Source organism: Corvus brachyrhynchos, unplaced genomic scaffold (genome assembly GCF_000691975.1).
Source record: "Corvus brachyrhynchos isolate BGI_N302 unplaced genomic scaffold, ASM69197v1 scaffold95, whole genome shotgun sequence".
Classification (NCBI taxonomy): Eukaryota; Metazoa; Chordata; class Aves; order Passeriformes; family Corvidae; genus Corvus; species Corvus brachyrhynchos.
The window spans coordinates 1,179,531-1,192,958 of NW_008238347.1; the positions used below are offsets into that span (position 1 = coordinate 1,179,531).

The window sequence follows — 13,428 nt, forward strand, 5'->3', positions numbered from 1 at the left end:
CATAAAAACCATAGAAAAAGGGTTCCAGAAACTCCTGCCAGAGGGCTCTCCCAGCTCGGTGGGGCTCAGCAGTGGCTGCTCCTGGTGCGTCCCACCTTCCAAAGGTGATTGTGTTAGAGCTGGTGAGAAAGAAGTGTGAAGCCAGAGAGGGGCCAATAATCGAGCTGATTATTGCTGCTGAAAGAAGGATGGTGTAATTGCTTGTGAATAACGATGAGGCCTAATTAGAGCCGGTGTTGTGCTGCCACACTGGGCACGAGCACCTGCAGTGGCCGGGCAGGTACAGCCCCAGCACCTCTGTGTGTCTGAGCAGGGGGATGAGACTCGGCTTCTCCCCACAGTGACGCTTCCCTGAGCTCCCCCAGGGATCCCTGAAGGGGAACCAGGCTTTCACTGCTATTTCTCTCTCAGATTTCTTCCCTGGGGTGCTCGCAGTGGTTCACCTGTGCGGAGTAGCCCTCAGGCCCCCTTGTCAGTCACAGAATACCCTGAGCTGGAAGGGACCTGCAAGGATCGAGTCCTATATGTGACAAAGAAATCCTTCTAATCTTTGTTTTCAAGCTTGGCTTTTTGTTTCTCTGTTTAATTACTGCTTCCCATAGCATAAATTTCCAAAGAAAGATATTCCAGATCTGATGGGATGAGTTGGTTTTTTTGGTGGCTTTGGGCAGGTTTATTGTACCAAAGCTGGGAAGAGGTGAGGCCACATTAGCTGGGGCTGCTCTGCTGCCATGGGGTGCCTGACCCAGAGCTCTTCAGCTCTCTCACAGCAATTTTCAGTGACGTAACACTGCTTCAGGTATTTGTCTTCCCCATTTCAGGTAAAGTTTGCATTGAGCACTTCTTTTACACAGGGCCAAGCACAAATGATTTAATACAATACTGCAGCGACTTAATTTTATGGAATCAAATTGGTTTGCTTTATCTAAAAAACCTGAAATCTAAACCACACCTGAACTGTCTTTGACCTCCTTAGAATTTAAATGATATTTTTAGTTATGGCAGTTATTTGAAATGCTGATGTGTCAGTCCCCAAAGAGGGAATACTTGTCTCGAGTATTGCCACTTGAAATTTTGGGAAGCCACACAGATGTTCATCTCCTCATTATGGAAATAATGTATTTGGTTAATGTGTTGGTATGAAGAGAGTGGAATACAAATTATCTTGCAACTTGAGAGCCATTTAAAAGTTTCCTTATATTTAGGCAGCCTCAGGCATCTCCCCAGCATCTCTGACACAGCCAGGCCTGGGGTGGCTCTGCCAGGGCACTCCGGGTTCAGTCTCCCCTCAGCAGCCAGGGAGGGGCTGTTGGATATTGATCCTCTTGGAATTCTGTGTTCTGCTCCTTGGGGTGGGCTCAAGGGTCTCTGGGTGCTGTGGTTGCAGCTGGATGGGTGACATGAGGGGAGCTCTGAGCTAGGAAGTGGCCACAGGACTTGCCTGGTGGTCTCCAAGGCCAGCCAGGATCCCAAAGGGAATGCTGGGGGTGGGATACCCCTGCAGAAAAAAATAGTGGTGGAGAATGAGGGATGGGTGCTTAGAGGATGCTCTGCTCCTGAAATACTTACATCAAATTGGAAATGGATTTTGCTTTCCCTGGAGATGCAGGAGTTCCCAGGAGGAGCCCTGGGGGTGCTGTGGGTGTCCCTGTGTGGGGCCCCATGGCCTTGGGGGCAGCCTGAGGGAGGGTTCCAGGCCTGCCAGCCCCAGAAATCCCCTCCGTTTTCTCTGCTGTGCCTGTCCCGGTCTGAGCTGGTGTTTGATGTGATTGCTGTGCACAGAGGGAGCTGGGTTGGGGTGAGCAGCCTCAGCTGAGCAGGGAGTGGGAAGGAGGGAGAGAACAGTAATTATCTCCCTCTGCTCACCTCCCTGCACACTCTGGCATTGTTCAAGCTGCCTGAGAGTCAAGAAATCAGCTGTCAAATAGCAAGGAATTTGTATTTTGTAAAAGGACCTAAGGAAAAAGGGGAGGATGTGATGAGGGGGCTGGGTTCTATTTTGAGTGAGTTGAGGTTGCTCAGAGAGAAGAGGAAGCTCTGGGGAGATCTTGGAGCCCCTTCCTTTATCTGAAGGGGGTTGCAAGAAGGCTGGGAAGGGATTTTTCACAGGGGCATGGGGTGACTGGACAAGGGGGAACAGCCTGTGAGGGAGGAGGGGAGGTTAAATGAGATATCGGGGAGAAATTCCCTGTGAGGGAGGGGCAGGCCCTGGCACAGGGTGCCCAGAGCAGCTGGGGCTGCCCCTGGATCCCTGGCAGTGCCCAAGGCCAGGCTGGACATTGGGGCTTGGAGCAGCCTGGGACAGTGGGAGGTGTCCCTGCCCATGGCAGGGGTGGCACTGGATGGGCTTTCAGGTCCCCCCCAATTTTCTTGGGCATGTCTGTCTCGAGGGGAATGTGCAGTGAGGCTGGCAGTGTCTGCAGTGGTCTGAGCTGAGCCCTGGCTCCTGTGCCAGCCTGGCTGCCTGGGCCCAGCTCTGGCTCTGCAGGACACAGGCACCACCTGGAGCAGCACTGGACAGAGCTGTGGCTGTCCCCAGCAGTGTCCCCGTGCCAGCAGTGGGGCTGGGTGTGCTTTGGGGGCTCTGGCACACACATTCCAGGCTGCACAGCTCTGGGGACACTCACTGCAGTTCCTGCTGCTGACATGGAAACACTGCAGCGAGGGACGGGGCAAATGAACTCTGGGGGTGAAGGACTCGATGTGTGAGTGCTGCAGCCGGGCTGGGCAGAGCAGCCCCTTGGGTTTTCATTGCATTATCATTCTTTATTCTAATTTTAACCTGTTGAGTGTCTCCAGGAGTTGCTGCAGTTGCTGCATCCCAACAGAGAGGGATTTCTGTATTTTCACCCTCATTTAAATTATGCAAGTGGGTGACTGGAGTTTAACTGCCTTCAAGGAGCTGCTCAGAGAGTTTTGTTGGTGGCTGCTGTGCAGCGAGCAAAAGCACTCTCGTTTTCTGCATTTAGACCTTCTGGATCTCGGGTTTTGCTGCTCTGCATTATTAAAAGGGAACAGGCCATCTGTGGAGCAGCTTCTGGTAAGAAGAGTGGGAAGCAGGAACTTAGGAAACTGGTGGGAAGACACATCCAGTCGGTTGGAAGGGACCCTAAAGCCCATCCAGTGCCACCCCTGCCACGGGCAGGGACACCTCCCACTGTCCCAGGCTGCTCCAAGCCCCAGTGTCCAGCCTGGCCTTGGACACTGCCAGGGATCCACAGTGCTCTGTTATTTGGTGAACAGCTTTTATAAAAGCTTTTAGTTCATCTTCAGGTGTGAGGAAAAGGAGTTTTTCATGGAGAAAGGTCCTGGCAAAACAAATTGCCCATTTCCAATAACTGGGCAGCAGGAAAGGATGATTTCCTGGCAGAGGCATTCTGCTCCAGGAGGTATTTTTATCTGTCTGGCCTGGCTCTGGTGATGCTGGTTCCAGCAGGCTCCGCTCCCTGCTCGCAGGGGTGGGTTGGTGAGCAGTGTTCCTCCCTTGGCTGGCACTCTGCTCACTGCAATTCATAGGGAATTATTCATTCCCGCAGCAGGAGCCCTTTGAGGGAGAAGTGCAGTGTTCAGCTGAGCTCAGAGCACTGGATCTGAGCTGTGTAACCAGCCCAGGTGACTTTCTACCTGTGCCATCCTGGGAAGTCTCTCTGGGGCTGAAAATGCACAATCTCGGTGGTTTTTGGGGCCTGGGCCTCTCCAGAGCATCTGTGGCAGCTCTGAGGCCTGGATTTGGTCCTTTTGTTGTTCATTAACAAAGGGAGGCTTCCCCTGCTCCACCTGGGGGAGGATCCTGGGGCCATCCAGAAGCCCAAGGCAGCAGGAGAGTCCGGGGATGGGGCTGAGCTCCTGGGCGTGCCCAGCACCTGCTGCAACAGCTGAGGGGGTGCCACTGAAAATGGAAATAGAGGGACAAATTCAGGGGGTTGTGCTGCTGACGTTGATACACATGGGAGCTCTTGGGGAGTGAGAGGTGCCTGAGGGCTGTGAAATGTAGAATAATGAATAATAAGGCAGTTGTACATTAACCTTTCCCTGACAGGGCTGCCTCAGACACCGCCTGGGTCATGATCTCACTGCCCTGGCAGCTGTGTCATTTTATGAAGCGATAACAAGGATGCTTAGCCAATAGCTAGCTGTTTCCCTAATAGAACCTTTACAGCCTAAAATCCCAGATTTGCCCAAAGTGGAATTTCCTCTGTATGTGATTTGTGTCACGGATATAAAAGTCAGATGTGACACCACCTGAAATACCCTTTTGCACAGTTATAATCAGCAATTATTAAAAAAGAAAACAACTGCAAAGCACTTTTATGGCATGATGGAAGTTAATAAAATAATTTCTATTACGGCTTTTTTACCAAGCAAGAAGGTCAAAAAAATATCTGTAGATGGTCTTAATAACAGCCCATAGTGTGTGGTTGGGCAACATCATGAAATCTGCAGAGACACTTGCTGCCCTAAAATTGATCTTGTCATTCCACACCTAATGCCTTTATCCCAGATTTAATGCCAGTAAATGAAACTGCTTTGGGTTAAATGCTAGGGAAATTGGAAAAGTGTTTGAGTAGCTGCTTTCAACTCATTTGGCCTCAATAATTATAGCAGGTGATGATTTACTACGTGGGGAAATAACTGGCTGTCAGTACTGGGGACATCCTTGGGACTAAATAGAAGAATAAAAATATCATAAACTGATCAAATCACTGCTTGAGTGAAATTGGGTCAATATGCTGGATTTGCTCTCGCCTGGGCTGAGAATGAAAGTACTTGAGGTACCTGGGAAATGCAGTGGGTCAATAATTTTGTGGTTTAATTAGGCTTAATGATTTTCCTTATTAAATAACCCCTGAGCCTCTGAAGTCCCTGGTGACACGAGGGGATGGTTTGCAGCGCGTGCCGGTGACATGGCAAACCAGAGGTGACACAAGTGCCTCTAAACTCCTGCTGTGCTCATGCTGATGGCACCTTGGCTTCACAAGCCACCCCTGCTGTTCTTGCTGGAGGTGCTGCGAGCTTCCCTTGGCTGCTGCTGGTGTCACTGGCGCCAGCCCAGCACTGGATCCCCTGATTTCATCTTTATTCCCACAGGGTGTTGCTTTTCCTGGGTGCCCCCAGTCTGTCTCCTGCAGCCGATCCCTTCCCTTTGGGTGTGCTCCTGCCTCTTTCCCGGTGACAAGCCCCTGCTGCCAGGCTCCCTCTGTCCCTGAGGTGCCCGTGGCAGAGCTGGAGCCTGGTTTGGCCTCTCGAGCACCTGCAATTGCCAGCACTGCCAGGGAGCCGAGCCCTGTGCTTCCAGCCAGAAAATGGGCAGCCCAGGGAGGCAGAGATGCAAGATTAATGTTAGAAATCAATCATTTGGGGTTTTTGGAGTGGGGTAAATACAGCCCCGGGTTAGCAGGGCTTATTTCCTGGTGAATAATCAAGAGGCTCCCGGTGGTGCTGTAGCATCCTTCCTGCTGGGACAGCCCTGGCTGGGAGGAGCTGGGAGAGGGTTCTGAGTGTGGGGGGCTGGGAGTGAGTGTTCCCTGGGCAGGCCTGGATCCATGCAGACGCTCCAAGTCCAGACAGCTGCCTGTGAATGTGGAACAGAACACCTGGATCAAACCTGACTCCAGCCAGCTGGGGAGGAGTCATTCCCATCTCCCCCAGGAATTTCTGATTTCAGTCACTTAACACTGCTGATAACTCCTGGCCTGATCCAAGGGGCACCCTGAGAGTGGCAGGAAAACAACCTGGAGTGCTCAGATTTTGATGGCCACAGAGCCAAGGAACCCTTGTCCCTTGCCTAGATTTTCCTGGCCTTTCCATAGGGTTTGGGATCAGGTCCCTTTCCCCCACTCCCCCCTCCATGCTCCCCTTTATTCCCTCTGTCTCATCACTATGTAGTTCGTGTACATATTTATCCTGTGGTGGAAAATAAATGAAGCCTTGAGGTAGTATCATCTTTCTATGTGTAAAAATAACGATTTAATCAAATCACAGTGATTTGAAGTAATAAGAGATTCATTGTAATTTGGAAAATCTCATAAAAGAAATATTTATATCTCTTAGAGGTATTTGCTGAAAAAGTAATTTGCTAAAGTATGAAATATGGAGAACATTGGGGGATCACTAAATCTTGTCACACCAATGCAATGCTTGGTCACGAACAGGGGTGAGAAGTGATTATTCCTGCTTTTGCATTTAAGCATCCAGTGGTTTTTGTTGGGTCATCTAATTCCCAGAGCTTCTGAACCCAAAACTCTTAAGTTCAGCCCTGTGCATGTGAGTTGCTTTCATGTATCAGGTCAGAAAGATGGAGCACAGGCTGAGGTCTGTCGTTGGTGCAGAGAGTGTTTGCCTTGTTCACCCTGAGTGTTTGAGTCAGGTTCAGTCCAAAAAAGTGGCTAAAATTAGAGAAGCATTTGAGATTCCCACTGGCACAGAGGGACCTGCCACTGTCAGGTGTGTGCAGGACAGCACTGTGGGAAGTGTAGGAACAGTCCTGCCTGGGAAAATAATCCCTGGAAGTGTCCAGGGCCAGGCTGGACGGGGGCTTGGAGCAGCCTGGGACAGTGGAAGGTGTCCCTGCCCATGGCAGGGGTGGCACTGGATGGGCTTTAGGGTCCCTTCCAGCCCAAAGCATTCCAGGATTCTTGTTCCCAGGTTGGGAAGGAGGGCAGTTGCCAGGGTGGTGCCTCTGGGAGGGGTTCTCCAGGACCTTGGCTGTGTGGGAGCAGCATTCCCAGGGTCTGCACTGCGGGAGGGGTGGCTGCACAGGACTGACCCCTGGGAATTACCAGAAACTTGTGCATCTCTGCACCCCGTCCCACTGTCACTCTCCTGCTTGTCCTGATCAATAGAAAAGAATGGTAAAAAATGTTCCCTTTTTAATAGGGATCCATATTCCAGCCTGCGAATGCAGGGGAATCATTAAACAAATCAATGGGAATGTTATTATTTGTTATTAAATCTGGAAAGGTTTAGAGTAATTCATATGGAATTCTATTACAGTTTTATCAGGACTCATTGATTTTACGTTATTAAGTTATAGAGCACTTTCCCCAGAGGTCAGTGAGTTTGGCACGTGGGGAAGGTTTATTGGTGCTCTTTCTGAGCCATATGGACATTGTAGATCTAGAATATCCCATTTGAAATGCTCTTTTAATTAGGAGGAAAACCAATATACACAGGTTTACAGGAAAAAGTTTAGGTTGTGTGTCCCTAAAACTTGACTGTTTTCTGAATATTCTTCTGACGCATCCATGAGAATCTTTTCCTTAGGAAATTTAATCCTGTCAGTGGCAATCATAGAATCACAGAATGGTTTGGGTAGAGGAATAGTGCTGGCCCTTCTAGAGACTGCACAGAAACATTCCTAAATCACTAATTTATTATTAATTAACTACAGCAGGTGTCCCAGGAGTTCTAAGCAATTGTTTACTTTAGTTTCAACAAATTATACATTTAGGGTGTGGGAGGCCCAGGTGAAGTCCCTGTCTCAGGATAAATAGAGCAGGGAGAGATGGGGGTCTCTGCCATCCCAGGATGTCTCTTTTCCTGCAGCTCGATCCATTTTATTCTGGGAAGGTTCAACTTCCAGCTGCAGTCCCCACGTGAAGGGCTGGAAAATCATGTGGAACTTACAGAGTGCACCCAAGTACTCAGTAAAACTGCAGTCCAGCACTGAGGGCTTCTCCCAGCCCGCTTTGGTGCTTTACTTGCATTTTCCCACGGGTTGCTTGCTGTCCTTCAGGCTCTGGCTGCTGCCTGTGCAGCAGGGCATCCCCTCGGTGGGGCTGGGCCCTGGGCTTGGCACCCTCCTCTGTCATAGGAGGGACCTACTTTTGATTCTAATAAACTGCATCATTTGCTGGTGAGGCTGCAGGTAAAATTTTAATTAGCTTTCCACCTGTTCCTGGAAGGCCTCAGTGCTGATTTTCCTGGTTGGTTTTTGGAGATGACGTGGGCTGTGCCTTCTGGGCTTGGGATGTGAGCTGTGAACAGCAGACTCAGCCCTAGGAAAGCACACATTAGAGCTGGGTCACTGGCACACAGAGCAGAGAGGAGAAGAGGGATTGACCCCAGTCCCACTCTCCTTTGCAATTTTAAAACAGCTGGGTTTGTGCTCTCTATCTTATCCCCGGTGGAAGGGTTGTTGTGCTAATTTAACCATGCCAGATGGTTTTCCTCAGACTCTTCTCCGTGCTGTGCCAGCCTGTGCCACTGTACCCACCTATTGCAGGAGGGAAATCATTGGCTGCAGTGCCAGGAACATTCCCCCTTTCAATGGAATGTGCATCTGCAGCCATTTCTGACTGCAGACCCGACAGGCCCCTGTGATGGTGCAATAGCAGGGGTGGTTTGGGCTGTATGAGCTCATTGCTTCTGTCCTTGCACCCTCTTCTGCAGTGCTAGGGCGCTGGTGCAATAGCAGGGGTGGTTTGGGCTGTATGAGCTCATTGCTTCTGTCCTTGCACCCTCTTCTGCAGTGCTAGGGCAGCTGTAGCGCCCAGGAGTGGGAAAACATCTTCTGAGATTCCCATCTCCAGTGGGTGTGCACTTGTAGGATGGCAGATAATTCACCTCTGAGCTCCTCTGAGTGCAACCAGCATTCTCAAGTCCTCTTTACCACTGGTCTGCTTTATCCAGGTTTCAGATTTGGGTAGTTTGAATTCCTCCACAACTTTCTTAGTAAGAGGAAAAACTCCTTTTGTACCTGGACTTGAAGTGGGGTTGCAGTTGTGGAAGGTTCCCTGAGGAACAGCATCTTTAGGTGTAGGCAGAGCTCTGCTGTTGCTCACTGCAGCTACAGCCAGGTCACCCCAGCAGCACTAACACGGGTGAGGGTCCCAGTGCTGGAACTGATCTGCTCCTTGTGGGACTGGCACAGCTCCCTGCAGGGAACAGGCACAGCCCCCAGACTCCAGAGGGACGGTGAGGTTTGGGAAGAGACAGCTGGGTTTGAAAAGGTTGAAAATCAGCAGGGTTTGGGGTGCCAGGAGCCTGTGATGGGGCTGCAGGGGTGGAACAGCATTGCCTATATCCGACACCTCTGGAGCACAGGCGACAAACCTCCCCTTGCTGTGTGCCAAGAGCACTTGGCTGTGCCACTCCAAGCACTGTTCCTTCTGAGCACATGAGTGGATAGAGCTCCTGCCAGCTACACAGGGAAAAAAGACACGAGAAATGACAAAAGACTTTGTGTGTGAGCGCACAGACATGCACTGATTTTTTTGTGCTCATGCAAATCTTGTTTGCAGGGATGGTAATAGGATATGAATGCTGTGGGAGGGTGGTGCTGGCTGATGGTCCCAGTGGAAATTTGTATGCACAGGGGTGCTGGTAACAGCCTGGTGAGGTGGAGCTGCCTCCTCTGGAGGTCTGGGCAGGCATATAACTACATTAGTTTTCTTGAGCTCGGCCCAATATCTGCTGCACCATGTCATTTATTTCCATTCCTTATTGGTACATCTCTAATCCATGCTTTTTCCTTATAACTTCTTTTATATTGATCTGTTTCACATTTGCCTTGCCCAGTTTTATACCTGGTAGTTAGAAACAGAATAATTTTCCTGCAGGATGCAGCTGATGAGAAAATGTGGATTTTCTCTCTTCCCACGGTGACCTCACGTGGACAGAGATGTGTGCTGGGTACTGAGGGGGGCACAAGGGCACTGTTTGTGTCCAGGCTGCAGCTCCCCAGAGCAGAACAGCCAGGCCTCAGCTGTGCCCTCTCCCCCCGCAGGGTTCGACACCTATTTCACCTCCCGCACGCTGGAGAACAACAGGAGGAACGTGTGGTTTGCAGAGTACTGGGAGGAGAACTTCAACTGCAAGCTGACCATCACTGGCTCCAAGAAGGAGGACACGGACCGTAAATGCACAGGTAACTGAGTCATCCTTCCCCCTCCTCGTGCTGTGGGAATGTTTGCCGTGGGACCCAGGAATGGTTTTATTGGAGTGAAGGACAGCTGGAGGGTGTTTTGTTCGTTTATTTTAGAGGGAGGATGTTTCACAACAATTTAGGAAGGAATTCCTCCCCTGTGAGGGTGGGGAGGCCCTGGCACAGGGTGCCCAGAGCAGCTGTGGCTGACCCTGGATCCCTGGCAGTGCCCAAGGCCAGGCTGGACATTGGGGCTTGGAGCAGCCTGGGACAGTGAAAGGTGTGGCACTGGATGGGTTTTAAGGCCCATTGCCACCTAAACCATTCTGGGATTCCATGATTCCATGATTCCATGACTAGGACACCCTGGAGAGGCGTTGGGCAGAATGTGCCTCTGTGACATGGAAGCCACGGCCAGTGCTGTCACCTAATGGCCACCCCGCCCTGGCCGCCCCTGGCCTTGCCCCCCCAACCCCTTTAGATTTTCCCAGCAGCTGAAACATGTTATGTTGGATAATTGCCTTGAATTGTGATCAAAGGGAGGATTTATTTTACTTTGATTGAAAATTGATGGAAACTTCCCAGACTTCATCTCCTCCGCTGTTGGTCCCAGTTCCTGGGGGCAGTGGGAATGCTGTGCACAGGAACAGCACAGATTCCACTGGGAATGCACTGCTGTTAAATTTGGCATTGGGGGTCTCCCCAAAAGGCTGGGATTTGACCAAAAATTGCTGAAGCCTTTCCAGGATGATCTCTAAAGCATTACCATGAGTGATCTCCAGCGTGAGAGCCGGAGTGGCCTCTGATGGGATAATGTTGTGACTGATCAGCACCATCCTTTTAAAGGGGGTTGGTAATTCATAGCACAGGAAGGTAGGAGGCTGCAGGCCCTGGGTCCCTGAGAGCAGCAGTGCTCCCAGGCTCTGGGAGGTGTGGGAAGAGCTCCCACCTGGAATGTCCATGGGTGCCAGGGAGCAGCTCAGTGCTCCCAGCCACAGATCCCCAATCAAAGGAGAGTGCAGGGAGTTTGGGTTGAAGCGTTATCCGATGCCTTGTGTGGTGAGCAGGAGAAATTTAAAAGCTCATCTGCTTTCCCCAAGAAATTCCATGGGGATTGATGGATTCTGTTGAATAAAGGCTTTTGTCTCTAATGAGATCTCATGGCTGAGGCTGGGCTGGGGGGATTCTGTCACTGCAGAGCTGTTATTGGATCCTGGAGGGCTTTGTCAGGTGACAGTCCAGGGATTACACTGCACAGAGGCCTCACTGTCATCCTCTGCTCCCTGAAATCACAATATTTACCCTGGCATGTCATTGGTGGCTCTTGAGCCCTGGTTCTCAGCTACTTTCACATAAAGAGCTTATGTGGAGAAGCCTTCAGACTTCACACCTGCTGTGTGTGCAGTGTCTGTACCGTGACTGAGTATCCAGGGTTGATATCTGCAGAGCCCTGGGTGCAGGGACTTGTCTGTGGAGGGTGGATCCGTGGGGCTGGGGCAGTGGATATCCCTGTGCCCCCAGGCAGGGGGTGTGTGATGGTGCTGGGGGTGGATGAACAGTGGATATTTTTCTGCCGGCACTTCCTCCACTACTGAATTCCACCCTGTGCAAATAAGAGCTGCCTGTTTGATACTGTGAGCATTCCACAATCTTTAAATTAAATCTCTTGTTAATGATGACTATCTCCAGGTTCTCAGCAGCACTATTGTGTGAGACCCTTTGAAAATGTGTTTAATCCTTCAGGAACTGAAGCAGAGTCTGAATTCATCTCGTGCGAGCACCGATGGAGTGGGATTTTGACGTCTGTCTGTGTGAATTATATGCCATAAAAATTGTCCTAGAGATACTATTTATTCATCCTAACACATCCCCTCTGTTGTGTGATGATAACAATGAGTGCAGAGGAATCAGCTGAAGGAGAGGCACTGAGAACACAGGACATGCGGAGTTGTGCCGTCTGCTCCTCTCTGCTCAGGGACGCGTTAACGCTGCCTCTGTGGAGATGAAGAAGTGTGACCAGGAGTTCTCAAACCTGCATTTCACTTCTGTCATCTGAAGGAGATGGAACAAGTGGGATTCTTTCTCTGTGTTCTCACCACTCTGGGTTTGGAGCTCTTTTTCCTGTCTTTGTTGCAGCGTTTTTCTCCTGTGAGGATGTGCCTGAAGCAGGCCCTGGCTGCTCCGTCTCTCAGGAATCAGGATGATGAGCACTTGAGGCTCGAGAAGGAAGGGGGGTTTAAATTGTTTGTCATCACCTTCAAATAGATCCTTTGGAAGCAAAAAATGCTCATGTCAATACATTGCTTTTGTGTTTCATCCTTCTCCTGACATCCCAAGGTACTCATCTCAAACCCATGGGACAGAAGTGTGTTCTCCTGAAATCACGTTGTGTTCGAGTGTCCCAGGTGTCAGCTGCTTCAGTGCTGAAGCAGATAATGTTGTGTGGCTCCTGCAGATCTCCAAGTTAAAAAAAAAGCCAACAAAAAAGCAACTTCTTCTCAAAGACAAGCAGAAATTGTGCAGATGGGGTTTGTTCCTCCTTTCCATGGTTTCAGTCTGACAGCACAGGGGGGTTCGTGGTTTCTCGTTGCACCCAACATGTGAATTTTAGGTTGGCTCTCCAAGCTTCCCTCCGTGGCACACCCAGGATGTCCTGACACCTCTGTGCTGGGGTTCTCTCCTGCCCCTTGGCCAGAGGCACCCACAGCGCTGCTCCTGCTGCTTTCATCTGCAGGAACTTAATGTCTTTTGGGAGCTTCCTTCTCTTCCAGAGTAATTAATAATTGAATTTCTATACTCCCATTATACAGGAGCTATTCCTGAAGCCTGTAGTAGAACGTTCTGCCTGACTTCTTCAGCCTAGCCTCAGAGGGGGAAATATTTCCCACGGTAATGCTGAAGTTGGAATTAAAATTGTGCCCATCACTTTTGTTTTATTCCTGCCTGAAAATGGACTTTGGGCCTGATTTGCTGCTTACTGGTTACTCCAGCAGGAGGATGACACAAACTGGAGGGAGCACTGTTCAGCCAGGCCTATTAATTTGGATATTTGCTTTTTTTTGAAGTCTGAAGAAATTCGACCCATGTAAATCATAACATTTGCTTTGCAGGTTCTCTGCTGCTTCAGATTTGGATTAAACTTCCAATTGCAATAGAATCTCTTTAGAAGGTAACAGCCTGTGTTGTGGTGAAGGACAGCACACTCCCAACTGTATAAATTCACATGTTTTGGGTGAGCAGTTACATTTGTCTCCACATCTGGATTTATTGTGCACAGTTCTTGATGTTTAATACCCAACCAAGTGGCTGTTTCAGCTCAGGGAAGCATCCCTGTTCTTGGAAATTCTATTAAGACTTTAAAACATTTATTATTTTCATCTTCGGACACTCTGACATTGCTCTTGGGTTTTTTCAGGTGGGTTTTGCTTGGGTTCCTCTCACAGATCTCTTCACTGCTGAAGGTTTTTGTCCTGCTGTGCGTGTGCCCAGCCATGCTTCTGGAACTTGCTGTGGCTTATCAGTGTTGTTTGTGTGCAGCATTTCAATCCCAGATCCCCTCCCTT

The 13,428-nt window shown here is 49.9% G+C and overlaps 1 protein-coding gene across 1 annotated transcript in view; it reads left to right on the forward strand.

Annotated features, from left to right (window-relative positions):
- Positions 1 to 13,428, forward strand: part of GRM7 (glutamate metabotropic receptor 7) — a 108,210-nt gene that overhangs the window by 47,896 nt on the left and 46,886 nt on the right. The window contains 1 exon segment of the mRNA XM_017735243.1: positions 9,728 to 9,868. Within this exon segment, the coding sequence (XP_017590732.1) occupies positions 9,728 to 9,868 (141 nt within the window).